Genomic DNA, 27054 nt, shown 5'->3' with positions numbered 1-27054 from the left:
GATAAATTTCAATACATGAATGATACTGTAATATACCATTTCATAACTGTACATAATTTTTCTACACTCAACATTCTTCTTTCTGTTATTATGCTTACTCTGATGCACTTTACTCACCAATTAAATATGTTGTTTCCATTCTTCTCTTTGGTATTATTCCTTGTTTTTTTTTAATACATGTTATGTTGCAGCAAAATTTGTTTTTGAAGAGAGTGAAGCAAGACTAGAATACTAAAAGCAATTTCTAAGAACTGTTGTTTGAACAACATCTACAACTTTGGCAGTCACCAAGTGAGACATATGATATGGGAGAGGCTCCAAAGTTTAAGTCATGTAATTGTAATTTGTAACCAAGCTAATTGTCATCCCAAAAAGAAGTCAATGAGCCATTACTGATTTTCAAAACATTGTCATTCACCAAATGAAAAATATTATTTAAATCCGACGAAATAGATTATAAAAGTGCACTACAAGAAAATATAAATGGAAATTAATCATCACAATTGTCCTTACATCATTGCCGATGTGTCTCCTTGTGGAGCAGTAGAGCTGCAAAACCCGGACACAAACACAATGTTTATGGTAAATGGTCAACAGTTAAAACCATTTAACAGAGGAGGGATACCAACAGAGAGAGTGTCACCAGTTCTAAACGAACCATGATGCCATCAAGCGTCAAGTTATAGATGTAAAAGCAACGCTGCATGGGAGGTAACCCATGGGATTTTCCAATCATTTTTTTTATGTTTAATCCTTTTAGCTAAGACAATTTTTTTGCTCTTTATATGATGACTATGATGCATGAATATTAAATATGGATTTGTTTTAATTAAACAAATATTACTTGTTATTTTAGATTTGTCAATTTAGTAACACTAATCTCTGATTGATGAAAATTTCAAGAAAGTCTCAGGTCTACCTCTAATAGACAAAAATAAATGCATTGCTCAACGGTTCAAAGGAGGAATTTTCAGGAAGAAAGAAGAAAAACATCTTATTATGTGTTAGCAAGCATAACCTTCCATTGTCTACTTTTTGTTTCTGGTGGAATGGATTCCATCCATTGTTCATTTTTTGAGCTTTTCGTTCATTCTTTACTTGCTTATTGGTTGTACGTACACACACTGAGGTAGTGTTATTGGTAAATAGAGCCTTTTCAAGCGACCCTTTATGTTATAATATCCTATACTAAACCACTTTGAGTTTTCATACATATCTCCTTTCTTTCGGGGACAAACCACTATATAAGCCAATTAGACTTTCATAATTGTTTTAATACGGTTTCCCCTTTATGGATTTACACTACAACAATAAAAAAACTCTTGGTGATGGTTAAAAAGGGAATTTGCGATAGGTCAAATAGTCGCAAGTTGTCACCTACGACGGTTACACAACAGTCGAGGTGATGGGTGTCGCTGATCGTTTTGCGACGGTTCAAATAACCCGTCGCTACAACTGTTGCAAGGGATATTGCGGCTGTCTTGAACCGCTATTTGGAGAATTTATTTATGAAAAAAAAAATCAGTTTTTCAGTAATTTTAATAGAAGTTAGAGTAATATTCTTATGACATAACTAAACTAATTCTTAATCGATAGTATGAACTAATCCATAAACTAAAATATGAATTTTACATTCATATAAAATGATTCAAAAAAACATAAACAAGTGATTCAATAAGGTTTCTTGAGTTAGTTAACATGAAAAACTAATCAATTATGCAGATGGTCAGGCAAGAAAATTGTTTTGATCGACGCAAGTAGAATTGACTCCAAAGAACATCATACTCCGTTTGGTGATTCTTAGTCTTCCACCTAAAATAAATTAGATATTATATAAAAAAGCATTAATTGACAAAAATAAGCAAACAAAGTCACTAAAGTCATGGATTCTAACTTAACATGCAATTAAACTATTACTACTACTTTTTTATATATTTTTCAAAGAATGCATATTTCGGCCGATACACCAAATCACTCTCTACTGCACCTAAAGCGCAATATTGATTTCACTAGTTCAACCAAGAAAGCACTATGGAATAACCATTAACTATTTATTTCGGAGAAGCTCACAAGATCGCCTAATCCCATTCAATGTGAAACAATTAAAACTATTACGAGATATCTAAATTGACAATAGGATAAATTAACTTTGGATTCTGGATAATATATTTAGTTGAATTGATGTATGCAAAAAGTAGAGTATGGAGATTAACTGGAACCAACAAGTAGCAAAAAGTAGATAAAAGTAGCAAAAGAATTTGAACATTGACAACCAAAAGTGAGAATAATAATAAAGCCAAGGAACGCGAAAGATAAAAGTGGCGAAAATGTGATACCATGTTGCTCTGATATCGATACGTCGATGACGAAAATGAAGATACACCAATGCCAACGAAGATGTCGATAACGGCATAAGTTACAATTACCCAAATATATAATCAATCTATAGAAATGTGTCGCAAAATAAGGTCAACATTCTATAGAAATGTGTCGCAAAATAACAAATTTATTGTAGTGTTAGGTAGAAGCATCAAAATGCTTTCTTAGGTTTGATTTTAAGTTGGAGGATGCTTCTGAAATTAGCAATATTTTAAGTTGGGGGTGGGGTACAAGAGAACTAAGAGACACTCAAAAAAAATAAGTCTCATTAAACAAAAACAGAAAAAATGATGAAAAACTGGACCACAAAAACTTCAAAAATAGGTCCATTCATAAAAATTTAAAAGTTATGTTTCTACTCATTTTGAATTTACTAGGAAGGCATAATTGCTTGGTAATTGTTGGAATGTTAAATAGATCCAAAAATAGTGGATACCGTACTCCAAATATAAAACTATTTTTCCAAATTTATCCACCCTTTACCTAATCCAAGTTATAACATATAAAGTCCTCCAAAAGTCCTCGTGAGCTTAGCTCAGTTGGTATGGACAATGCATAAAATATGCAAAGTCCGGGGTTCGAACCCCGGCCACCACAAAAAAAAAAGTCCTCCAAAAGTGTGTATATTGTATGTACTTTAATTCACGTTTAGAATGTCCTCAAAATGTAAGGTCAACTGGCATGTGCATGTCGATTGAGTGTTCACCATATTTCATTTTAAGTAGATTAAGTAGGTAGAAAATGGTTATGTTTTAGCTAGCATCTATGTGGTAATTTCTTTGGACCTACTGACATGAAATCTAGAGAACTGGAACCCTTCGAGCAAAATAAAGCATGAAATACTAGTAGTGCCATTGTCGGATGAGATAAACACTTTTTGGTGTTCTTATCATTCAGGGTTACTTGTTATTTTATAGCCAAATTTTGTTTCATAGGTGTATTGCTTGAGGACAAGGAAAAATTCAAGTGTGGGTTGTGATGGGAATCTATCATATATGAGTTTTATCATTATTTAGGAGTTTAGAGACTTTTTAGCATAGTATCATTTGTTTTAGTTCATTTTTTTTTAAATAAATCGACTGATACATATAGAAGAGCAAAATGAGGAACAACGACCTTAGAATAAGACAATTTATGGAAACCAGACAACTTTATGGTCATGTTATACTTTGTACAAAATTATCAAAGTGATTTATTGGGAAATAGTCGCTATGGACATTTCAGTGAAGTGAGAACAAGGGAGGAAGAATTACAGTGGAGTCAACAGCTAGAAGAAGTGTGATGCCTGCTAGGAGCCATGCCTCGCACAATCAGATGGTCAACTACTATCAATGACGTGATGCCTACTAAAAGCCACATGTCGCACCAACATAACATGAAAACAGAGAAACGATATTGTCTAAGATGTGATGTTCAGGAGCTTGTACGCATCGCACAATAAATGTTTCGGAAAATTAGCGTTTACTCGCCTATAAATAAAGAGGTCTTACCTCGCTTGAAAAATACACTCTACCAACAAGAAAAGGTGAAATCGTGATTTGAAGTGAGGTATATATTTGTGGGACACTTCCGTGCCGTCAAACATTATTTTAATCGGATGGAAATTACTGCATGATAGGCTTCCAACAATGTGGAACTGTGGAGGAGAGGAGTCATTGAGGACGTTTATCAACAGTGTTGTGTCTACTGCTTTGATGGTATAGAACCATTAAGTCATTTGTTTTTAAATTGCACTAAGATCAAAATATTTGGGATTTAATTCTTATATGGTTGGATTGGAAAGTTGAAGGTTGGAGCACTGAGTTAGTCGATAATTTTTTGCTGTTTAATTCGCTTTGCAAAGGCAAGAAGGGTAGGAAAGTGTCTCATTTAATTTGGCTTGCAACGACTTGATGTATTTGGTTGGAACTTAATGACATTATTTTTAACAGAAGTACCTTATTAAACGGATGTCTTGTATTTTCAAATTGGTTGATGAATCCGCTTTATTCTTTTCGAGTTCATTTGACAGAATGTTTGGTGTAACGCTCTACTTCTATTAAAGCGATAAAACACGCGAATATAGCAAATATTCAAGAAATAGACGCTACGTCTAACAGAAAATCCAAAATCCAAACATACATGTATATATATAAAATATCTCAACAGTCGCAGCGGATACAAATCAAATAACTCCAACATATACATGTCATGGTCAAATACAACCTCAACTAAAAATTCTCCAAGTCCGACAAATGGACAATATCAACAAGATAAAATAAAAACCAACAATGCATAAAAAGACTCTACGACCTAATCAGAGCCTAAAACTACGACTCCAGACGATAACGGAGAAAGCTCCCGCTATCAAGCACTCACCACAAAGCTCCCGCTCCAGACGATAACGGAGAAAGCCGTATTCCATGTATTTCTTATGTATTTTTCATAATTACGACTTTAGAGGGCATTTTTTTTTCTCTTAATAACTAATTTGCATCTTTTTCATCTTTTGTCCAATCACTCAAACTTCAATTCTTCTAAATCTTATTTTCAATCTTCGTATAATTTCATCAAATGATATGCCTTTGTTTTATTACTCAAACCTTAATGCATATCGATCTTATTTTCATTCTTGTATTAATAAATTAAAACATTACATAAATATTTTTGATTTTGACATTGATTTGTATTAATTCAATCAAGCGTAGTCTTAGCCGTGCAACGCACGGGTAACGGGTATCCTAGTTCATTATAATCAAGCAAATAAAATTTGGACAAAATAACCAAGAATACATAATATATATATTTCATACATATTTATTAATTTGCTAATTAATATCATTACAATATAATTCATATTATAACACAGTAGATAACTTTTACTCATGCGATGCTTGGGTACCATACTAAATAACTTATAAGCACTCACAGATAATATTACACAGTCGACACACCCAAATAAAGACTAATATTAACCAAGTTTTAAAACACTAGCAAATGGGAGTCTCCTTGTTAATTTTTGGAGTCTCTGGCTTCTTATTCCTTCTTTTGTGTAAAATAACTTTCACTCCCCAAGTAACCAACCTTATTGTAAGGCACATACAAATAATCATTAACAATCCCATCCAAGTAATACTAACGATCGCAAGAACATTGTCGACAACACCATAAAAAAGATCATCTGGGGTGGTCATTGTCAAAGCTGTTATATAAGAACTAGTAAGGCTTGAGAGAGTGACACACATCCCTATTGTTAAAAGCCACATAGGAAACCTGTGATTGAAACGAATTCCACTAACAAGCAACAAACAAATACTTACTGATCCAATAAAAGAAATTGTGTTAGAAATAAGGAACAAAATATATGCTTTAGGGTGTATAGCGGCTAAGACAGCTTCACCCGGACATAGAAAGTTTCCGTTGATCTCAACAAATTGACCCGGACAATTTGTGTCAAAATTGTTGGGAGCTGGTGCGCTTGCGTAGGCACCGGGTGGATTTGCGTGGGCACCAGCAGATGGATTTTCATTATCTTTAGTTGAGATAACGCCACCTGGTGGATTAAAAACCATTTGAAATGTCATTGTTGCGATGACTGTTGATACTAGACTCAAATTCCCTCTCATCTCATTTAACCAATCATTCTTATTCTCTTTGTATGAAAACCAGCTCAGTGCTAGTTTTAATACCTTTCTCCAGCCTTTCTTTGGTTCCTTATTCCTTGAGGTTTCAGTTGGACCACCATGATTTTCCACTTCATTGTTCATTGTCTGTCCTTCAAAACAACCATGAAATATTAAAGATCATTGTCATAACTTGTTTAATGTACCATATATAATACATACTTACAAAATCGGTTTCTAATTAAGGCGTGACCGATGAGTGTCACTCTCTATAAAACAATGTGAGACGTGAATTTTTTTTCCTGATACATACCATACAACAAGTTTGACCTATGAAAACAACATTTATTACTTTTAAAGCTAAAAAATTTTGGAGCATCAAAGACAGCAGTTTATAGTGTTTGTTGAAACAAAAATTGAGAAAATTATTTTTTATTTACCAAGAGAACTTGGTGATGAAAAAATAAAAATCTATCACTAAATAATTAGTCTCTAAATTTTCATATTTTTTCCTCTCTAATTTATTTTCATCCCTGTTTCTTTTCTCATAATGAGCAGAAAGTTAAAAATAAATTTGAGTAGAAAGGATATTTGCCTTACTGCAATGGTTTTTGGCTTTGGGATAAATATCACGAGAGGTTACTTTTGTTGGGTCAAGGAAAGTATCACGTTGTTACTAGTGAGTGTTTTGAGCCCCTTTATATAAGGAAAGGAGAGCAGCCCTGGATTCATTACCTTACTGCTATGGTTTGTGGTTTCAAGTGGTGATCAATACACCATGTACCCAGGGCCGTCCCTATGAAATAGGAGGCTCGGCTCTATATTTAAAATAGGCCTCCAATAAAATAAAAACGCAATTTTTTTGTGTAGTTAAGATTTATTAAAAAATAGAATCAGAAGAGATTCTAAACATGAAACGAAATACAAAAAAATTAAGCGAAAGAGAGGTAGAATTTACTAACGGCGTCGTTGGATTTGTCACTTATCCGTTGTGGGAAAGGGAAAAACGAATGGTTTATGTGAAAAAGAAATGATTGTTGTGATTCTTTCAATGAAATAGGTTTTCAAATTGACTGCTTAAGTGATTATACAAATTGGGGGTGGTTTGATAAGATTTATGTCCAGATAGGAGAACTAAAGTTTAAAAAAAAAAACTCAAATGTGTAAAGAAGTAACACATATATTTTTTATTTAAGTGGGGGTGGGTATTAGAGTTAAATTTTTTTGAGGCCCATAGCTTTTGGAGGCCCAGCTTGATTGAGCACCTTGCACTCCCTCAAGGTCGGGTCCGCATGTACCCATGCATGAATTCTTTGCATGAAAATGGAAAAAAGAGAAGGCAAAAAATTGCTGTTCTGTTGCATACTCTTAAATAATATTTTTAATCTTTTTAATTTGTTCCTTTTTAAATTATTTTGTAGTATGAGTGAATGTAAATGAAAAAAATATTAATGCTGGACCAAATTAATGGGAATAGTGAATAGATCTACAATTTAATTATTATTATTATTTTAGATTGTTTATGATAAAAGCAAATTTTATGACTTTTTTTGGAGAATAATAACAAGTTTAATCTTTGATTCGATCATTTATCCACTTTATTGTTGCTGAATTTGCATTGGAATCAATGGCACCCGAACTTTAATATGCTCAACAAATACACATGTTTCATGTTGACGAAAGTGTTGAGAGAAAAAGTGAAGATGGTTTTTAAACGAATTTCTTCATTTTTCTACTCCCTTTGTTTTAAAATAAATGTTGATTAAAATTTTCATCAAATTATTTTATTAACTATTGATGTATTTTCTATTATCAAATGCATAAAGAAATATAATATTTTGGCAATAATGTACATTATATTAATTAAATGATACAATTGAAACTTTTAATCAAAATTACTCCATCCGTCTCACAATATTAGTCGTTTAAGGTTTGTGCACGATTATTAAGAAAATGATTAATTGTGTTGATTTCAATGATAAAATTAGTAGCATTTACTAAAACACACTTATTGATTGTAGTTAGTGGAGTAGTTAAGTTGGATGAAATTCAATAAATAAGGGTATAATAGTGGGAAAAAAACAATAAATGCTGCATCGATATTGTAAAGTGACAATTATTTTGAGAAAAAGAAAAGATGTTAAAGAGACAATAATTGTGAGAAGGGAGTACATTATAATTTTTTTTTTTTTGTGTTATTACATTATAAACTTAGCAAGTAGTTTTTTTTTTGGTCAAGTAGCCTATAACGGCTAGATAAATTCACCTTAATGGTTTGTTTGTTTCAAGGTTATCAAATTTATTCCTAGGAATAACATTCCTTGGAACATAAAGATGAGAATTTTATTTCAAGTTATTTAGAAAAAATATGTTTGCTTAACATTATAATATTCTTGGGAAGCATAAAAATAGGAATTATAATAGGTAATTACTCATGAATTTATTCCCATCTCCATGGAACTTTATTCCCACCCTTTTCTTTGGGAAAAATTTTATATATTCTAAGGAACGTTTTATATCCGGAAATAAAATTTAGTAAACTTGTAACAAACATAGGCATGCGTATTCCTATCATTTTATTCCCAAAAATCTACGAATATAACTTGAAACAAACGCACCCTAAAGGTGAATAAGTGGGATGTCCGGGGTTCGAACCCTGCATAAATTATGCATTGTCCCTGACCAAGTGAGCTAAGCTCACGGGGACTTAGTGAGTAGTTTTCTATGTTTATGTTGTTGGAACAAAATGTGTTTAACAATGAACCTTAAAGGGTTTTGATGATAACAAGGTATTAAAAATTGTAAATTGGACTAGCTAATATTTGTTCAAGTGTACAGGACCATAATTATAAAGTTACATCATCATTGGTTCTGAATGAGCAAATAAAGAGCTATGGAAACAACAAGAATTTGAAGCTTGGACGCTCCTGAAGGCAACTTGCTACTGAAGAGAAAAAGCGCTCCTGAAGTCAAGCTGCTCCTGAAGAAATAGCGCTCCTGAAGTAGGCTGCTCCTGAAGAATAGTGCTTCTGAAGACAAGAGGTCCAGAAGCCACATCATCAGAAGCTGCGTCATCAGAAGCTGCAGAAGTCATATCATCAGAAGCTGCATCATCAGAAGCTGCATCATCAGAAGCCATTTCACCAGAAGCTGAATATCAACTGGATTTGCAAAGAATCAAGAATTGAAGAATTATCAATGCAAAAGCTGTCTATTGGATTCGAAAACACAAACAAAGGATTAGTGGAGTTTGCAACGGTCATTTCAAAGGTGTTTGAAGGCGTGTGTTTGCAATTTGGACGAAAGCGTTGACATTGTACTTTGTACGAATTGTACAACCACGTTCTCCACTACTCTGTTTTGTGTCCGCGCTACAGGACAAGAAAACAGCTCCAGAATACGGTTTCGCCTGCATAGATGTTCCTTTGGATAAGGAATGGATTTCAAATTTGTTCTTCATAGGACAACAGCCAAATCAGGCAAAAGATTATTGGTGAAAGATCAAGCTTCAACAACGACTCTTTGGTGTGCTGGCAATTTCACAACGTCTCTCTCACACCTCTATATAAAGGAGTGAAGACCTAGAGAATTGGTAATGCAAGAACGCTGAACGAAAGACTCACAAGATTTTCACAAGTACCAAACCTCTGCTGAAATTGTTCTGCATTCACTTAGAATTTCTGTGTCTCAAAGTCATATCTTAGAAATTCTTAAGTCCATTGAGTCTGTATCTGATTTGTATTGTGAGCACCTCTGATTGTATATCAAGTGTTCAACCTTAAACAATTTTCTGTGTAATTTTGTTTAGTTAGGAAGTCTCTTGCAGTTGTGCTTGAGCAGGAAGTCTCTTGATTGTGTTCTTGAGCAAAGGAAGTCTCTTGCTTGTGTGCTTGAGCATTGGAAGTCTCTTGCTTGTGTGCTTGAGCATTTGTAATCAGATATTACTCATAGTGAAATCTCCTTGGAAGTGCAAGGGGGACTGGACTACTTCCGGATTGTGGAAGGAACCAGTATAATTGCTTTGTGTCGTTCTTCTTCTCTCTCTCTCTGTTTTATTCCGCTGCATTTAGATTCTGATTATCACTTCAGAAGCTGTCTCACTTAGCTTCTTATCAGTGTGTTCAGTTTTTAGGAGAAACGAAGAATTTTTGAAAAACACAATTCAACCCCCCTTCTTGTGTTTTTCTCACCTTCAATTGGTATCTAGAGCCTTGGTCTGTTGTGTAACACTTAACCGTGCAACAGTCAAAGATCTGAGAAAAACATGACTACTCCTCCTCCTAATGGTTCTGGTTCTAGTGATACTAGCTATAAAAATGTTTCACATGATTATAGTGATAGTAAGAAAACCAGTATTGGAAAAATTCCAAAGTTCAATGGAGATGCTGAAGAGTTCTCTTGGTGGAAGACCAACTTTTACAGTTACATCATGAGCCTAGATGAAGAATTATGGGATATTCTGGAAGATGGTGTTGGTGATCTAGTCCTTGATGAAGAAGGAGCTGCTGTGGATAGAAAGAAACATACTCCAGAACTGAGGAAACTTTACAAGAAGCATCATATTATCAGAGGAGCTCTTGTCACTGCTATACCCAAAGCAGAATACATGAAGATGAGTGACAAATCCACTGCTAAAGCTATGTTTGCTTCTCTCTGTTCAAATTATGAAGGGAGCAAGAAGGTCAAAGAAGCAAAGGCTCTCCTGCTTGTACATCAGTATGAGTTATTCAAGATGAAGGATGATGAAACTATTGAGGAGATGTACTCAAGGTTTCAAACTTTAGTTTCTGGGCTACAGATTCTAAAGAAGAGCTATGTTGCTTCTGATCATGTAAGCAAGATACTCAGAAGCTTACCTGCTAGATGGAGACCAAAGGTGACTGCCATTGAGGAAGCTAAAGATTTAAACACTTTAAGTGTCGAAGATCTTGTTAGTTCTCTCAAAGTTCATGAGTTAAGTCTTAATGAACATGAGTCTACTAAGAAGAGTAAATCAATAGCTCTTCCATCCAAAGGCAAGTCATCAAAAGCTCTCAAAGTGGTTGAATCTGAAGAGGAAGAACAGTCAAGTTCAGATTCTGAACCAGATGCTGCTGAAATGGCCATGCTCTCAAACAGACTTCAATATCTGGCCAAGAAGAACAGAAAGTTTCTCTCCAGAAGGGGTAACTCCAGAAGCTCAAAGAAAGAAGATCAGAAGGGATGCTTCAACTGTAAGAAGCCTGGACACTTCATTGCTGAATGCCCTGATCTTCAAAGAGAAAAGTCAAAGGACAAGTCAAAGAGGTCTACATTCAAACCAAGCAAACTCAAGAAGCAGATTAAGCAGAGTTTAATGGCAACCTGGGATGATTTGGGTAGTGAATCTGGATCTGATAAAGAGGAAGCTGATGAAGATGCAAAGGTAGCTGTTGGGTTGGTAGCAACAGCAACTTCAGAAGCTGGATCAGATTCAGACTCAGAAGATGAAAACGAGGTATATTCCAAAATTCCCAGAGATGAACTTGTTGAGTCACTTAAAGAACTTCTTACACATTTTGAAGTAAGAACCAATGAGTTGAAGGATTTAAAAGAAAAATATGCTGATTTGGTACAACAGCAAAAATCAACTCTATTGGATCTGAAAGCTTCTGAACAAGGACTTAGGGGCTTTGATTTCATGTGTAAAACATATGAAGATCAGCTCAGGTTCTTATGTCAGAAGCTACAAGAAAAGTGTAATGAAAAACCTTTAAGTAATCATGAAATTGCTCTTGAAGATTTCATTATATCTGGCATTGACAGAAGCAGAGTAGCTTCTATGATTTATAGCATTTACAAGAACAATGGTAGAGGAATTGGTTTTCCAGAAGTGAAACTTGATAAAACCAATCTAAAGTCTTGTTGTGAATGCATCAAGGAAGGTCTGAAAACATTCTTTGTACCAGAAGGGGCTGAATTGGAAACTGTTGTTCAATCAGAACCTGAAGCTTCTAGTTCTAAGGCTAAGATTACTTCAAAGCCAAAGAACTCTAAGTCAAAGGCTATGATCAAATCTGATTCCAAGACTTCAAAGGTTAGGATCCTGAAAAGATCAGAACCTATTCCTCAGAGTCTGGTGAAACCAAAATCTGGGGTTCTGAAGTCTAAGTTTCAGAAGAAGACAGTTACTGCTTCTGAAGTACCAAAACCTAAGGTGATGGTTAATCAGAAGCAACCCAACTCACAGCACAAGGTACAAGAAGTGAAGAGTAAAGCCTTAAGTACTAACCTTCCAGGACCCATAGAACAATGGGTACCTAAATCTAAAAATGTCAATGATGCAGGTATGTCTAAGAGCAGTGCCAAAGCAAAGATCATGGTACCTAGACAGCGGTTGCTCAAGACACATGACAGGAGACAAGTCCATGTTCCTCAGCCTAACAATGAAAGAGGGAGGAAATGTGAAATTTGGAGGCAACCAGTCAGGCAAGATCATAGGTACAGGAACTATTGGTAATTCCTCTACCTCAATTAATAATGTATGGTTGGTAGATGGTCTTGAACATAACCTTTTGAGCATTAGTCAATTTTGTGATAATGGTTATGATGTGCTTTTTGAAAAACCCAATTGTACAGTAATCAACAAGGAAGACAAATCCATTGTGTTCAAGGGAAAGAGAGTTGACAATGTCTATAAAATCAATTTTTCTGAACTGGCTGATCAGAAGGTGATTTGCTTACTATCAGTGAATGATAAGAAATGGATGTGGCACAGAAAGTTGGGACATGCTAACTGGAGGTTAATCTCTAAGCTTAGTAAGTTACAACTTGTGAAAGGGCTACCAGACATTGACTATCATTCAGATGCACTCTGTGGTGCATGTCAGAGAGGGAAAATTGTGAAATCATCTTTTAAAACCAAAGACATTGTTTCAACCTCAAGACCTTTAGAATTACTCCATATTGATTTATTTGGACCAGTGAGTACTGCATCCTTATATGGAAGTAGATATGGATTAGTCATTGTTGATGATTACAGCAGATGGACTTGGGTGAAATTCATAAAGAGTAAAGATGTTGCGTGTGATGTATTCAGTAGCTTCTGCACTCAAATTCAATCTGAAAAAGAATCAAAAATTTTGAAAATCAGAAGTGATCATGGTGGAGAATTTGAAAATGAGCCATTTGAAGCTTTTTGTGAAAAACATGGAATTTTCCATGAATTCTCTTCTCCTAGAACACCACAACAAAATGGGGTTGTAGAGAGAAAGAATAGAACTTTACAAGAAATGGCCAGAACCATGATTCATGAAAACAATTTACCAAAACATTTTTGGGCAGAAGCAGTGAATACAGCATGCTATGTTCAAAACAGGATCTATATTAGACCTATTTTGGAGAAAACAGCATATGAACTCTTTAAAGGAAGAAAACCCAATATCTCTTACTTTCATCAATTTGGATGTACATGTTACATTCTGAACAACAAGCTCTACCTAAAGAAATTTGATGCCAAGGCCCAAAGAGGAATCTTTTTGGGTTACTCTGAAAGGTCAAAGGCATACAGAGTGTATAATTCAGAAACACTCTGTGTTGAAGAATCTATGCACGTTAAATTTGATGACAAGGAGCTTGAAGATAAAACTTCAAAGCAAGGTGAAAGTTCTGCAGAGATACAGGTTCCTGAAGCTACTCCAGAACCTGATCAGATAGCTGAGTCTGAAGATAGTCCAGAAGCTGAACCCACATCAGAAGCGCAAGATGAAGCTGCTTCTGATGAAGCACAAGATGACTCACATCAAGAAGATCCTCCCAGAAACACATTCAAACACAAGTCTTCACATCCTGAAGAGCTAATCATTGGAAACAAAGATAGTCCAAGAAGAACAAGATCACATTTCAGACAAGAAGAGTCAATGATTGGACTAATCTCAATGATTGAACCTACAACAGTTGATGAAGCACTTTCAGATGATGGATGGATCCTAGCTATGCAAGAAGAGTTGAATCAATTTCAAAGAAATGATGTGTGGGATCTGGTACCCAAACCTCAGCACAAGAACATTATTGGAACAAAATGGGTATTCAGAAACAAGCTGAACGAGCAAGGTGAAGTAACAAGAAACAAAGTCAGGCTTGTTGCACAAGGGTATAGTCAACAAGAAGGCATTGATTACACTGAAACGTTTGCTCCAGTTGCAAGATTGGAAGCAATCAGGTTACTTCTTTCCTATGCAGTTAATCATGGCATAATATTATATCAAATGGATGTCAAGAGTGCATTTCTAAATGGTGTCATAGAAGAAGAAGTGTATGTCAAGCAACCTCCTGGATTTGAGGATATTAAATATCCTGACCATGTTTTTAAACTGAAGAAATCACTATATGGCTTGAAACAAGCTCCCAGAGCTTGGTATGATAGACTAAGTAATTTCTTAATCAAAAATGATTTTAAAAGAGGACAGGTTGATACTACACTCTTCAGAAGGACCCTTGGGAAAGATATTCTTGTTGTGCAAATATATGTTGATGATATAATATTTGGTTCTACTAATGCATCTCTTTGCAAGGAATTTTCTGAGTTAATGCAGGATGAATTTGAAATGAGCATGATGGGAGAGCTGAAGTTCTTCCTGGGCATTCAAATCAATCAATGCAAAGATGGAGTCTATGTTCATCAATCAAAGTACACAAAGGAGCTTCTGAAGAAGTTCAAACTTGAAGATTGTAAAGTGATGAACACTCCAATGCACCCTACGTGCACCTTAAGCAAAGAAGATGAAGGAGCTAAAGTAGATCAGAAGTTGTATAGAGGTATGATTGGTTCTTTGTTATACCTCACTGCATCTAGGCCAGATATTTTATTCAGTGTATGCTTGTGTGCAAGATTTCAATCAGATCCTAGAGAATCTCATATGACTGCTGTCAAGAGAATCTTCAGGTATTTGAAAGGAACGACCAATCTTGGACTCCTTTATAGGAAATCCTTAGATTATAAGCTAATTGGATTCTGTGATGCTGATTATGCTGGTGATAGGATTGAAAGAAAGTCAACCAGTGGCAATTGTCAATTTCTGGGTGATAATCTTATATCCTGGGCTAGCAAAAGACAAACAACTATTGCTATGTCTACAGCAGAAGCAGAATACATTTCAGCTGCAAGTTGTTGTACACAACTACTTTGGATGAAACATCAGTTGGAAGATTATCAGATAACTGCTAACAGTATTCCCATTTATTGTGATAATACTGCTGCTATTTGTTTGTCTAAAAATCCAATTTTGCATTCAAGAGCGAAGCACATTGAAATCAAACACCATTTTATCAGAGATTATGTTCAAAAAGGAATTTTAGATATACAATTCATTGATACTGAAAATCAATGGGCTGATATATTTACTAAGCCTTTAACTGTTGAAAGATTTGATTTTATAAAGAAAAATTTGAACATGCACTTTGTATCTGATTAAATGCTTGCTTGCTCCTGAATAGGATTTTAGGTTCTGAAGTTAGTTCAGAAGCGGTAGTCCATCAGAAGCTCTTTATTGAGGTTCTGAGGAAAACTCGCTTCTGATGATGACGTCAGCATCTGAAGTCCAGAAGCTGGATTTGTTGCTTCTGAATAGTTGAATTAGTGGAAACGTTGGAAGTTACCTTTTAAAAAGTAACTTCTGGCCCACTAACTTGGTAGTTACTCTGTGAACTTCTTACGTGGCCTGTATGTGTTGGTGTATAACTAAAAGGGCAATGATGATTTAATAGCTTTGAAAGTACTTTTCACGCGCCCCCAATTTTGTCATTAATGTTATGTTTGTTTGTCTCTTTTGAATTGCAATCGTTTTACTTCTAACACTTTGTCAATTCACACACTACTCACTCACAACAAACACATTTGCTCTCAAACCTCTTGCGAAGTAAGCGCATTCTCTCAAACTTAGAACCCTAAAATCTTCATCTTCTTCAAATCTTCGTCAATCATCAAATGGCATCATCAAGCTCAAAAGTTTCAGAATCTACTTCACGGATGGTCCCTGAATTTGACTACAAAGGAAGAAGCATGAAATTGGAAGAATGGGAACTACAGGTTCAAATAGAAAATCTGGTGGATTTTGAATCACTCGCTTTCCATGAGTGTTGGATCAGAAGCTACTATGAAGAGCAGGAACTTATTCATTACTTCAAGATGTTGAATGGACCAACATACGAAGCATTGGTAAGACACTTCTGGGTAAGGGCTAAGGTTTATGACAAAGCTGCGTCCATAACTGAAGAAAGTCAAATGGTGTTGATTTATCCCGAACTGGAAGGGAAGACCAGAGAAGAAATGGGACTTGAGCCATTTACAGGTATTGAAATCAGGTCAAGTATTTGTGGTATTCCAGTGAGAATTGCGGAATGGCAGATAGAAGCTGTACTCTGTAGAGAGGCCTCTGGAAAATACTCTGGAATTGATCTCTCAAATACAACTGAAGAACGCCTCTGGAAGGAAAAAGTAAACTTGGCACTGTACAACTCAACGCAAGCAGGAAAGTATGCTGATCTAAGCATGGATAAGAAGCTGCTTCTGAAGATTCAGAATGAGGACTTACTTCCATGTGGTGGTAGTGAGAAACCCAATTTGGCACAAAAAGTCTTTCTTCAACACTTCATTAAGAAGGAGAAAGTGAACGTGCCAAAATATATGTTCAAATACTTGATAGAGTGTCTGAAACAGAGTCAGCTGCAGAATAGAACCTGGGTACCTTATGGAAGACTCTTGTCAGAAATATTCTATCAAGGAGGAGTCTTGGACAAGCTAAGCAGTGCTGAAGCCTTCACAGATGAGCTGCTTGATACTAAAACTGGAAAGTTCATTAATGCACAAACCCTCAAGAATATGAAGTTGATCCCTGCTGTCACCAAGCTTCATACAGATTTGAGTGAATCACTTGTTAAGTCTGATCTTATGAAGGACTTTCCACCCATCTGCAAGAAGGATCCCATTGAAGTGCAGATGTACTATATCAAAGAACATTTTGAGGCAACCAATGAGAGAATCAGATTGGAAGATATTCCAGAGGAAATGTATGGTGGTGCTCTGCCACGAGCCAGAGGCAGAAAGTCAAAAAGGAAGATGACTGCAGAGCAATATCTAGAGGTTGAACAATCTGTTAAAAAGGCAAAAGTTGCTACTGACAAGCTCAAAATTGGTAGTTCATCAGTACCTTCTATTGAAGAAGCCATTGAAGACATGGATTCCAGGATGATCATGGATGTTGGCATTACTCTTGATCAACCTGCAATACCAAAGAAGAAAAGGAAGCAAGCAGTAAGGAGGACCAAGAACTTCCCTCATGTTCCTAAGAAGACTGAAGCTGCTACTATTGTGTCAGAAGCTATTGGAAAAGCTATGGAGATTGCTGCTGAGCTACAAGAGTCTGTAGTTTCAGAAGCCAAGCAACTGTTGCTGATGACCAGTGAGTCTGTTAAAGAGAATTCTGATCCTGAATCAGAGAAGGTAATTAATATATCATCAGATTCCGCATCCACACCATTATCAGATTCTGATGATTCTGATGATGATATACCCTTAACCCAACTCTTTCAAAAACCAGTAAAAAGCAAGCCAACATCAACCAAAACCAACAAAAAGCCCTCTCAGTCAACTACTTATGAGCCAGTTGGTCACATAATTAATGAGAAGTTGGCTGAAATGGCTGTGCAGAGAGAAAAAGTCATTGAGACTATCTTTCGCCTTAACCCTCAACCCCTTAACATCCAACCTCTCAACATGATTCCTCCAGAAAATGTTGAATCTACTTCAGAAAAGGCCTCTGAAACAACTCCAGAAGCAACTGCTTCTGAAAATGTTGTTTCAGAAAACCCCCATCAACAAACACCTGAACCACATAAACCCACAACACCACCACAATCACCAATAGCTACCATTGACCCCCAACTCAACACTCAAACATCATCTTCACCACAACAACCACCAACTGAAACTGAATTTCAACCTTTACCTGAACACTCCCCAGAACCAACTCCCATGGATGTTGACATCTCTCTAGTCAATGTTCAAGCCTCAACCTCTACCACTCACATTGCTTCTGACCAGCCTTCATCTTCAAACACACAAACACACCTTACCTTTCCAATTCCTAACCCCATTCAAGATTTAGAAATCAGTGATTCTGATCTTGAAACCCTTGATCATCCACCCACAAACATCCTGGAATCTGGATATATTAATTCTGAGCTTCTCACAATCTTGAGTCAGATGCATAATCTGGTGGATCAAAGAAGGACAATTGATCTCACAGGTGCATATGAAGACTCCTGGGCATCTCTTCAAAACCGGGCAGCTGCGGTTATTGAAGAAATCAAGGCCAAATGCATCAGAGTCAAGCAAGCTTCAGTCAGAAGGCTAATGGAGCAAGTGAATCAGAGTCTTAGAGTAAGAAGTTCTACACTGCTTCTGGCAAACCAGCCTTTCTTCTTTGAAACAGATTACTTGACCAGAGAAGCAAGGCTGTGTAAGCTTCTGAAGAAACAGATGGCACAGCAGCAGCAAGAAGCTAGAGAAAGGGAACAAGCTCTTCTTCAGAGGCAACAACAACTTGAAGAACTGTTGAAGAAGAAGATTGAAGAAATGGAAGAGATGAAGAAACAACAACAAACCAACCCTTAGTTGCACACCCTTGTGTTTTTCTTTGTTTGTTGTCTGTTTTAAAATTTCTTAGTCCTTGCTTCTGAAACCATCTTGTCTTATTTCTCTTGCTTCTGAATGCTTACTGATTCTGACTATTTAGCTGCTTCTGACAATTGATATACATGTTCATATATTTTGCTCTGACTTATTTAGTTCACTTTCTTTTATACTCTCTCCTGTTTGAGTTTTTCTCATATCTTTTTGTCTTTTATGCTTAAATTTTTTTTGATAATGACAAAAGGGGGAGTATATGTGACAAGTATTTAAAGGCTCTGAGCCCCATTAATGGCATTTGAAATTTTTGAAAACCTTCTATCATTTTTTTTACCTTATTGGTATAAGCTATGAACGAACGAAGGAGTATCAAAATTCAAGTAAAATTAATTGAACCATTCTTCTTATCTATAAGTTAATTCTTTCAATGATTCAATTTTGTTTTTAAGCTCTGATAATATTATTGCGCGAAAAATGAATTTAATTAACCTGGATAGAACTTAGGGGGAGCTTACAAACCTCACCTTAAAGACTATCAGACTCAGGGGGAGTCTGAGCTTACAAACCTCAGAACCCCAAAGTCAACTTGTTAATTAGATTAACAACAATTGATCAATTTTAAATACTTTTGTTTGTCATCATCAAAAAGGGGGAGATTGTTGGAACAAAATGTGTTTAACAATGAACCTTAAAGGGTTTTGATGATAACAAGGTATTAAAAATTGTAAATTGGACTAGCTAATATTTGTTCAAGTGTACAGGACCATAATTATAAAGTTACATCATCATTGGTTCTGAATGAGCAAATAAAGAGCTATGGAAACAACAAAAATTTGAAGCTTGGATGCTCCTGAAGGCAACTTGCTACTGAAGAGAAAAAGCGCTCCTGAAGTCAAGCTGCTCCTGAAGAAATAGCGCTCCTGAAGTAGGCTGCTCCTGAAGAATAGTGCTTCTGAAGACAAGAGGTCCAGAAGCCACATCATCAGAAGTTGCGTCATCAGAAGCTGCAGAAGTCATATCATCAGAAGCTGCATCATCAGAAGCTGCATCATCAGAAGCCATTTCACCAGAAGCTGAATATCAACTGGATTTGCAAAGAATCAAGAATTGAAGAATTATCAATGCAAAAGCTGTCTATTGGATTCGAAAACACAAACAAAGGATTAGTGGAGTTTGCAACGGTCATTTCAAAGGTGTTTGAAGGCGTGTGTTTGCAATTTGGACGAAAGCGTTGACATTGTACTTTGTACGAATTGTACAACCACGTTCTCCACTACTCTGTTTTGTGTCCGCGCTACAGGACAAGAAAACAGCTCCAGAATACGGTTTCGCCTGCATAGATGTTCCTTTGGATAAGGAATGGATTTCAAATTTGTTCTTCATAGGACAACAGCCAAATCAGGCAAAAGATTATTGGTGAAAGATCAAGCTTCAACAACGACTCTTTGGTGTGCTGGCAATTTCACAACGTCTCTCTCACACCTCTATATAAAGGAGTGAAGACCTAGAGAATTGGTAATGCAAGAACGCTGAACGAAAGACTCACAAGATTTTCACAAGTACCAAACCTCTGCTGAAATTGTTCTGCATTCACTTAGAATTTCTGTGTCTCAAAGTCATATCTTAGAAATTCTTAAGTCCATTGAGTCTGTATCTGATTTGTATTGTGAGCACCTCTGATTGTATATCAAGTGTTCAACCTTAAACAATTTTCTGTGTAATTTTGTTTAGTTAGGAAGTCTCTTGCAGTTGTGCTTGAGCAGGAAGTCTCTTGATTGTGTTCTTGAGCAAAGGAAGTCTCTTGCTTGTGTGCTTGAGCATTGGAAGTCTCTTGCTTGTGTGCTTGAGCATTTGTAATCAGATATTACTCATAGTGAAATCTCCTTGGAAGTGCAAGGGGGACTGGACTACTTCCGGATTGTGGAAGGAACCAGTATAATTGCTTTGTGTCGTTCTTCTTCTCTCTCTCTCTGTTTTATTCCGCTGCATTTAGATTCTGATTATCACTTCAGAAGCTGTCTCACTTAGCTTCTTATCAGTGTGTTCAGTTTTTAGGAGAAACGAAGAATTTTTGAAAAACACAATTCAACCCCCCTTCTTGTGTTTTTCTCACCTTCATATGTTACTAGGTTTAAGATGATCTACGTGAACAAACCTCATAAGCATTGTAACGACAACATAAGTTTTTTAAGAAACCTGAATGAGAACTAAAAAATATGTCAAATATATGCAATATTCTGAAAAACAAAGTTATCCAACAAAGAACAACTCTCAGACCTGGTTCTCCTTCCCAATCAAATAATGGGCGATGACTTGATGGGTCAAACAATGTACCTTTTTTAAGGAAAAAAAAATACAATGTACCTATGAATCGATGTTTCCTCTTTTGTATTTCGTTTTACTATTCACTCTTGTTTTTCAATGATTTCAGATTCTCAGTCAATGCTTTTGTAATTGAACAAAGAAATTAATTTTTGTCGGAAAATGTTAATAGGATTTTTTTCACGTTCCAATCAGTAAATTATTTTGTACATCGTTAAATAAAACATTGAAATTCAAAATTCAGTTAGATGAAGGTTTAGGTTGGCTTTGTTGCTGTTATTGAAGTTAGAGGAATTTTTTATTTTTTTTTCAATTGTTGGATGTAATAATAAATGTTTTTGAAATTTTATTATTGTTGTTTGATCTTTTTGATTAAACTTTTAAGTGTTGGAGAATGTATTTGCAAATATTTGGTTTCTTATCTTGTGTTGTTTTTATTTTGAAATTGCATATGGAATTATTGATGGGATCCAAAATTATTGATGGGTCTCTGCTCATCATGATGACTCAAAAAATTATTGATGGGCTAAACCTGATTATAAATGGTTATAGGTCTTGATTATTTCTTCTCTTATGGTAGCTATTATTAATAATTATCTTTGATTTAACCCACTATCTGCTATTTTATCCATTTGGGGGATAATTGTACCTATGAATCTATGATGAAGGAGCAGAAGAAGTCGTCGTGCTCGTGAACTGTACTATGTTTGAACTTATTAGATTAGATATGGAAAAAGAGAAACCAACATTGGGAATATGTTATTCTGGCACGTTAGACTTACGATGTTTCAAACGATGTTCCAACACAGGACACAAAAAACAGATGTTGTATATGATGTTTAGAACATTAAGCTAACAGACATAAACATAATAAAGCAAAATAACAGACAGGAAAGAAAAGGCACAGAGAAATTGTTAACCCAGTTCGGTGCAACGTCACCTACTCTGGGGGCTACCAAGCCAGGAGGAAATTCACTAGTGTAGTCCTTATTCTCTAGCTCTCAGCAAACTCCTCGTTTACACTAAAGACCTAGGACCTACCCGTATTGACTTCAACCTAGGAACTCCTAGATCTGAGATCCCATCTCACTCCTTACAGTCAATCACAGCCCCTGTGATTATCAGTTTACAGACTCAATCAAATCAGATGAAGTTACCTACAAATAGACTACCTATCTCCTTGCTTAAAAGCTTTGGAGTAGTGCACAAATTACAACTCAATGTAACACAGTCCTTAAAATATATCAAGATGATACAAGAAAGGCTCACAATATAATCAGACCTAAACTTGCATCGACAGATATAAGAGTAGATACACAAAAGACTCAAAACCCTAAAACTAAATTTTTTAAAATGATGGCTTGAATAGTTCTTCAGGTCTTGCAGCCTTCTTTATATACTGAAGCAAAGCGTGTCATCCCTTCAATCATGCTTCAGATCGGATCAGTGACTTATTGATTAAGCAACATGGCCGGATTAGGAAACTCCTATAAAGTAGGCACATTAAAAGTCACATTATTATCACCTTAAAAAACTTTCCTAAGTCATTACCATTCCCTTAGGAAATCACATCTGTTCTGATCTTCTCATAAAAACATGCAGCTTGACCAACAAGAATAAAGGATTCCTTAAATAGAAAATGCGTGCGTAAATCAAGGCATAGGAACAGAACGTACAGACCAGGTCTGGATGTTGGAACATTGTGTTCCACATCTGAAGTGAATATTTGTTTTAGGCAAAAGTGAAGCCAACATACAAATATCCAACAATCTCCCCCTTTGGCAAATTTTTGGCTAAAACAAATTCAGCCCACACCTGTTAAAACAGAGAGATAGCACACGCAACCTTTCCTTCAATCTTCACAATTAAAATCTTCCTTGAAGAAAGGTTCACATTCTCAGACTTCCAAGAGATACCAAAATATAGTTCTTCAGTCATCATACATAATCTTCAGGACTAGAAGAATTATATTATAGGTCTCAGATTCTGCTTCCATTATTTTCACACAACAATTAACATATGGAATTATGCAGACACGAGAAACTAAAAGATATCAGAGAGAAAATCAGAGTCTTGCAGCAGAGGACGTATAAGGAAAAATAAATTCCTGTACATCCTAAACAGACAGTCAACTGTCATAACACGCTACTTAGAGAAATAGGAATACAGTACTCAGTAGCTCAAACCATCAGGATGTTCCAACATCTCTAGGAACATTCAGGGACATAGAAGTTTACTCCCCCTTAAGGAGAACACATAACATTTTTAACACTCCCCCTGAATATATGCATGCTAGGCAGAAATCCTCAAACTGAAATATGTTCAAACTCCTAGTAAAACACGAGAACATTGCCACAAAATATGCCTCACAAAATATGCCAAACAGAAGGTAGAAGACTTTAAGAGTAGATCATTGCCATGTATACCTCACAGTTCAAAGACGTGCGCAAAAGAGAAAACAGATAACATGTCTCACAAAACAGATCGTTACACTTCTTCATGCAGGAAAATGTCATCTGGATGTTTCAACATTATCTGACACATCCCATCATCAGGCATGCATCAAAAAATTCTGCTATCACACCAACACATACACATACCTACTTCCAGGAACAACTTCACAGACATCATTCCAGAAAATAGAAAAGAGCAGAAGTACATCAGAAGAACACAAGTATACACTTACTCCCCCTTTTTATCCATAAATTCTGACAAACTACCATGCATAAGACGCAGAAATAGAAAGAACAGCAGCAATACTTAAGATCACGACACATAAGTACACATCCATAAAACCAAGATTAAAACAGGAGAAAACTCCACACACTTTGGTCATCACTTTCTGATCCATCATTCTCATCACCAACAAACACCATCTTACATTGGGATTTTCCATTATCAAAGGCTGACTCAGACTCAAACTCAAACTTTATGTGATCAGGTTGAGCTAAGGATGTTGTAACATCCGATGCAACATCAGGTTGGGTCAGGGTTTCCTCAAAAGGGCCAACAACAACAATTTTAGATGGGGTAACAAAAACATTTTCCTCATTAATATTATCAGCAACAACAGAAACCATACCAGATATTTTGACATTTGGTTTGACATTATGGTTTTTGAGGGGTTACATGCAACTTTGACATGGAATGGGGCTTATAGACGACAGGCACTGACTCAACAAGGTTTCTAGACTTAGTAAAAATAGGTGGAACATTAATCGACACAGAGGAAGTCATAGAAGAACTTACATTTGGAGTTTTGGGTCTCCATTCTTTCCTATCTTGAGTAATCATACCACTGACCTTTGTTTGAACATGAGGCTGAGGATATCCATACAATTTATAACAATACGACCTTATGTGTCCTTTTCTTTTGCAGTGGTGACAGATCCAAGGACGAGCTGTCTTTTTGCCATTCTGATGTCTTTAAGAATGTTTCAATATTGTCTTGTTAGTAGAAACAACATCTGTTCCTGAAGGATCTAGAGCCTTGACACCTTTGACATGTTCTTCCTTTCTTATCATCCCATGATCTTCTAAGGCGTAAGCAAACTTTCTGTTACGCTGTTTTTGATTGAGGAGTTTATAGTCAAATCTTACACCATTTGCCTTCCTTTTATCTTGATCTTCTGTCACATCATCTTCCAGAACCGTGGAACCATTTGTCATCATGGCAACTTGCTTCTTAACCTGTTCAAGTTGTGAGTTTAGAGAAGTTACCACATCATTGAGTTCTGAAATCCTTGTTAGATGACTACTCCTTTCAGCTAGCAGTTGACTATTTATCTTCTTTTGTTCTACTAGCATCTTGAATACCTCAACACTTCTAGCATATAAACCTTTATATGAAGCAACTAACTCATCATAAGCTAACTCTTCATCACATGATTCAGTGTCAGAAAAAACTCTACCAGTCATGGCAGTCACCTGCTTAATAGATTCACTGTTTCTGTTGATGTCGAACGAGATGTTTTGAACATTTGGCCTCGACTTTTTGTCAATCATCTCCAACACTTTGTTGAGTTCTCTACCAAAACGCACAAATGCATCTAAAATACTTTCATCAGTCTCCATATCACATTGAACATCTTCCTCATCAGTGTTGGAAGCAAAAGTTATGCTTTTCTTCTTATATCCATTAGCTAATTCAAAGGATTGAAGTGATCCCACTAGCTCATCAACCTTCATACTGGAGATGTCTTGTGCTTCTTCAATTGCAGTCACCTTCATGTCAAACCTCTTAGGTACAGATCTGAGGATTTTTCTCACAAGCTTTTCATCAGAGATTTTCTCTCCAAGTGAGTCAAAATCATTGACAATATCAAGAATATTCAGGTGATAGTCTTGTATGCATTCATCCTCCAACATTTTCAAATTCTCAAATTTAGTAGTAAGAAGTTGAAGTTTTGCACTTTTTACCTTAGTTGTGCCTTCATGTGCTGTTTTGAGAATCTCCCAAGCATTCTTAGCAACAGTGCATTGCTTGATCATTCTGAACATAATCTTGTCCACACCATTGAAAATGGCATTCAAGGCTCTAGAGTTTGCAAGCGATGATTCATCTTCAGCTGTAGTCCATTCTTCTTCTGATTTCAGAACAGCTGTCTTGTTGCCATCTTTATCAAAAGCCACGAGATGCTCCCAGCCTTTCAGAACAGGCTTCCAAGTTTTGCTATCAATGGATTTGAGAAAGACACTCATACGTGATTTCCAACAATCATAATTAATGCCATCCAACAATGGTGGTCTGTTAACAAAGCCTCCTTCTTTCTCCATATTGCCAGAATAGATCTCCTCTAGATCTCACCCAATAACAGGTAGGGTGCCTGCTTTGATGCCAATTGTTATTCTGGCACGTTAGACTTACGATGTTCCAAACGATGTTCCAACACAGGACACAAAAAACAGATGTTGTATATAATGTTTAGAACATTAAGCTAACAGACATAAACATAATAAAGCAAAATAACAGACAGGAAAGAAAAGGCACAGAGAAATTGTTAACCCAGTTCGGTGCAACGTCACCTACTCTGGGGGCTACCAAGCCAGGAGGAAATCCATTAGTGTAGTCCTCATTCTCTAGCTCTCAGCAAACTCCTCGTTTACACTAAAGACCTAGGACCTACCCGTATTGAATTCAACCTAGGAACTCCTAGATCTGAGATCCCATCTCACTCCTTACAGTCAATCACAGCCCCTGTGATTATCAGTTTACAGACTCAATCAAATCAGATGAAGTTACCTTCAAATAGACTACCTATCTCCTTGCTTAAAAGCTTTGGAGTAGTGCACAAATTACAACTCAATGTAACACAGTCCTTAACATATATCAAGATGATACAAGAAAGGCTCACAATATAATCAGACCTAAACTTACGGATATAAGAGTAGATACACAAAAGACTCAAAACCCTAAAACTAAATTTTTTAAAATGATGGCTTGAATAGTTCTTCAGGTCTTGCAGCCTTCTTTATATACTGAAGCAAAGCGTGTCATCCCTTCAATCATGCTTCAGATCGGATCAGTGACTTATTGATTAAGCAACATGGCCGGATTAGGAAACTCCTATAAAGTAGGCACATTAAAAGTCACATTATTATCACCTTAAAAAACTTTCCTAAGTCATTACCATTCCCTTAGGAAATCACATATGTTCTGATCTTCTCATAAAAACATGCAGCTTGACCAACAAGAATAAAGGATTCCTTAAATAGAAAATGCATGCGTAAATCAAGGCATAGGAACAGAACGTACAGACCAGGTCTGGATGTTGGAACATTGTGTTCCACATCTGAAGTGAATATTTGTTTTAGGCAAAAGTGAAGCCAACATACAAATATCCAACAGAATATTTAGCAATTGTATCAACTTGCATGTACTTGTTTACCATTCACGCACCAATTTAACTAAATTAGCATTAAGTACAAGCATGTTAGCTGAATTCAAATTTTTGGAATATCTTAATAACATGTACATTCACGAAATCATGGAGTTGTTAATTTTAATTCACAAATTAAGATTGGACCGTTTAGTTTTCAATTTTATATTTCGAATTTAATTTTCCCCAGTCAAAATGCAGTTCATCCAATTATAATCGGTTGTTC

At 36.0% G+C, this 27054-nt stretch overlaps 1 protein-coding gene across 1 annotated transcript; it reads right to left on the bottom strand.

The window, feature by feature from the left end:
* Nucleotides 1-5148: 5148 nt before the first annotated feature.
* Nucleotides 5149-6642, bottom strand: LOC146897155 (uncharacterized). Its single transcript, XM_085735565.1, has 2 exons — nucleotides 6582-6642; nucleotides 5149-6133 (listed from the first exon to the last, which is right to left on the bottom strand). Exon 2 carries the CDS (start codon nucleotides 6123-6125, stop codon nucleotides 5349-5351), a length of 777 nt encoding a protein of 258 aa, XP_085591691.1. The 5' UTR covers nucleotides 6126-6133; nucleotides 6582-6642; the 3' UTR covers nucleotides 5149-5348.
* Between the last annotated feature and the right edge of the window lie 20412 nt (nucleotides 6643-27054).

This window comes from Medicago sativa, chromosome 8 (genome assembly GCF_051527215.1).
Source record: "Medicago sativa cultivar Bolivia chromosome 8, Bolivia_mono, whole genome shotgun sequence".
Taxonomy (NCBI): Eukaryota; Viridiplantae; Streptophyta; class Magnoliopsida; order Fabales; family Fabaceae; genus Medicago; species Medicago sativa.
This window is presented reverse-complemented; position numbering and strand designations above follow the sequence as displayed.

Bases quoted from the DNA above. Each gene is read 5' to 3' on its own strand.
- LOC146897155 (XM_085735565.1), bottom strand. From the start codon at position 6,125: ATGAACAATGAAGTGGAAAATCATGGTGGTCCAACTGAAACCTCAAGG.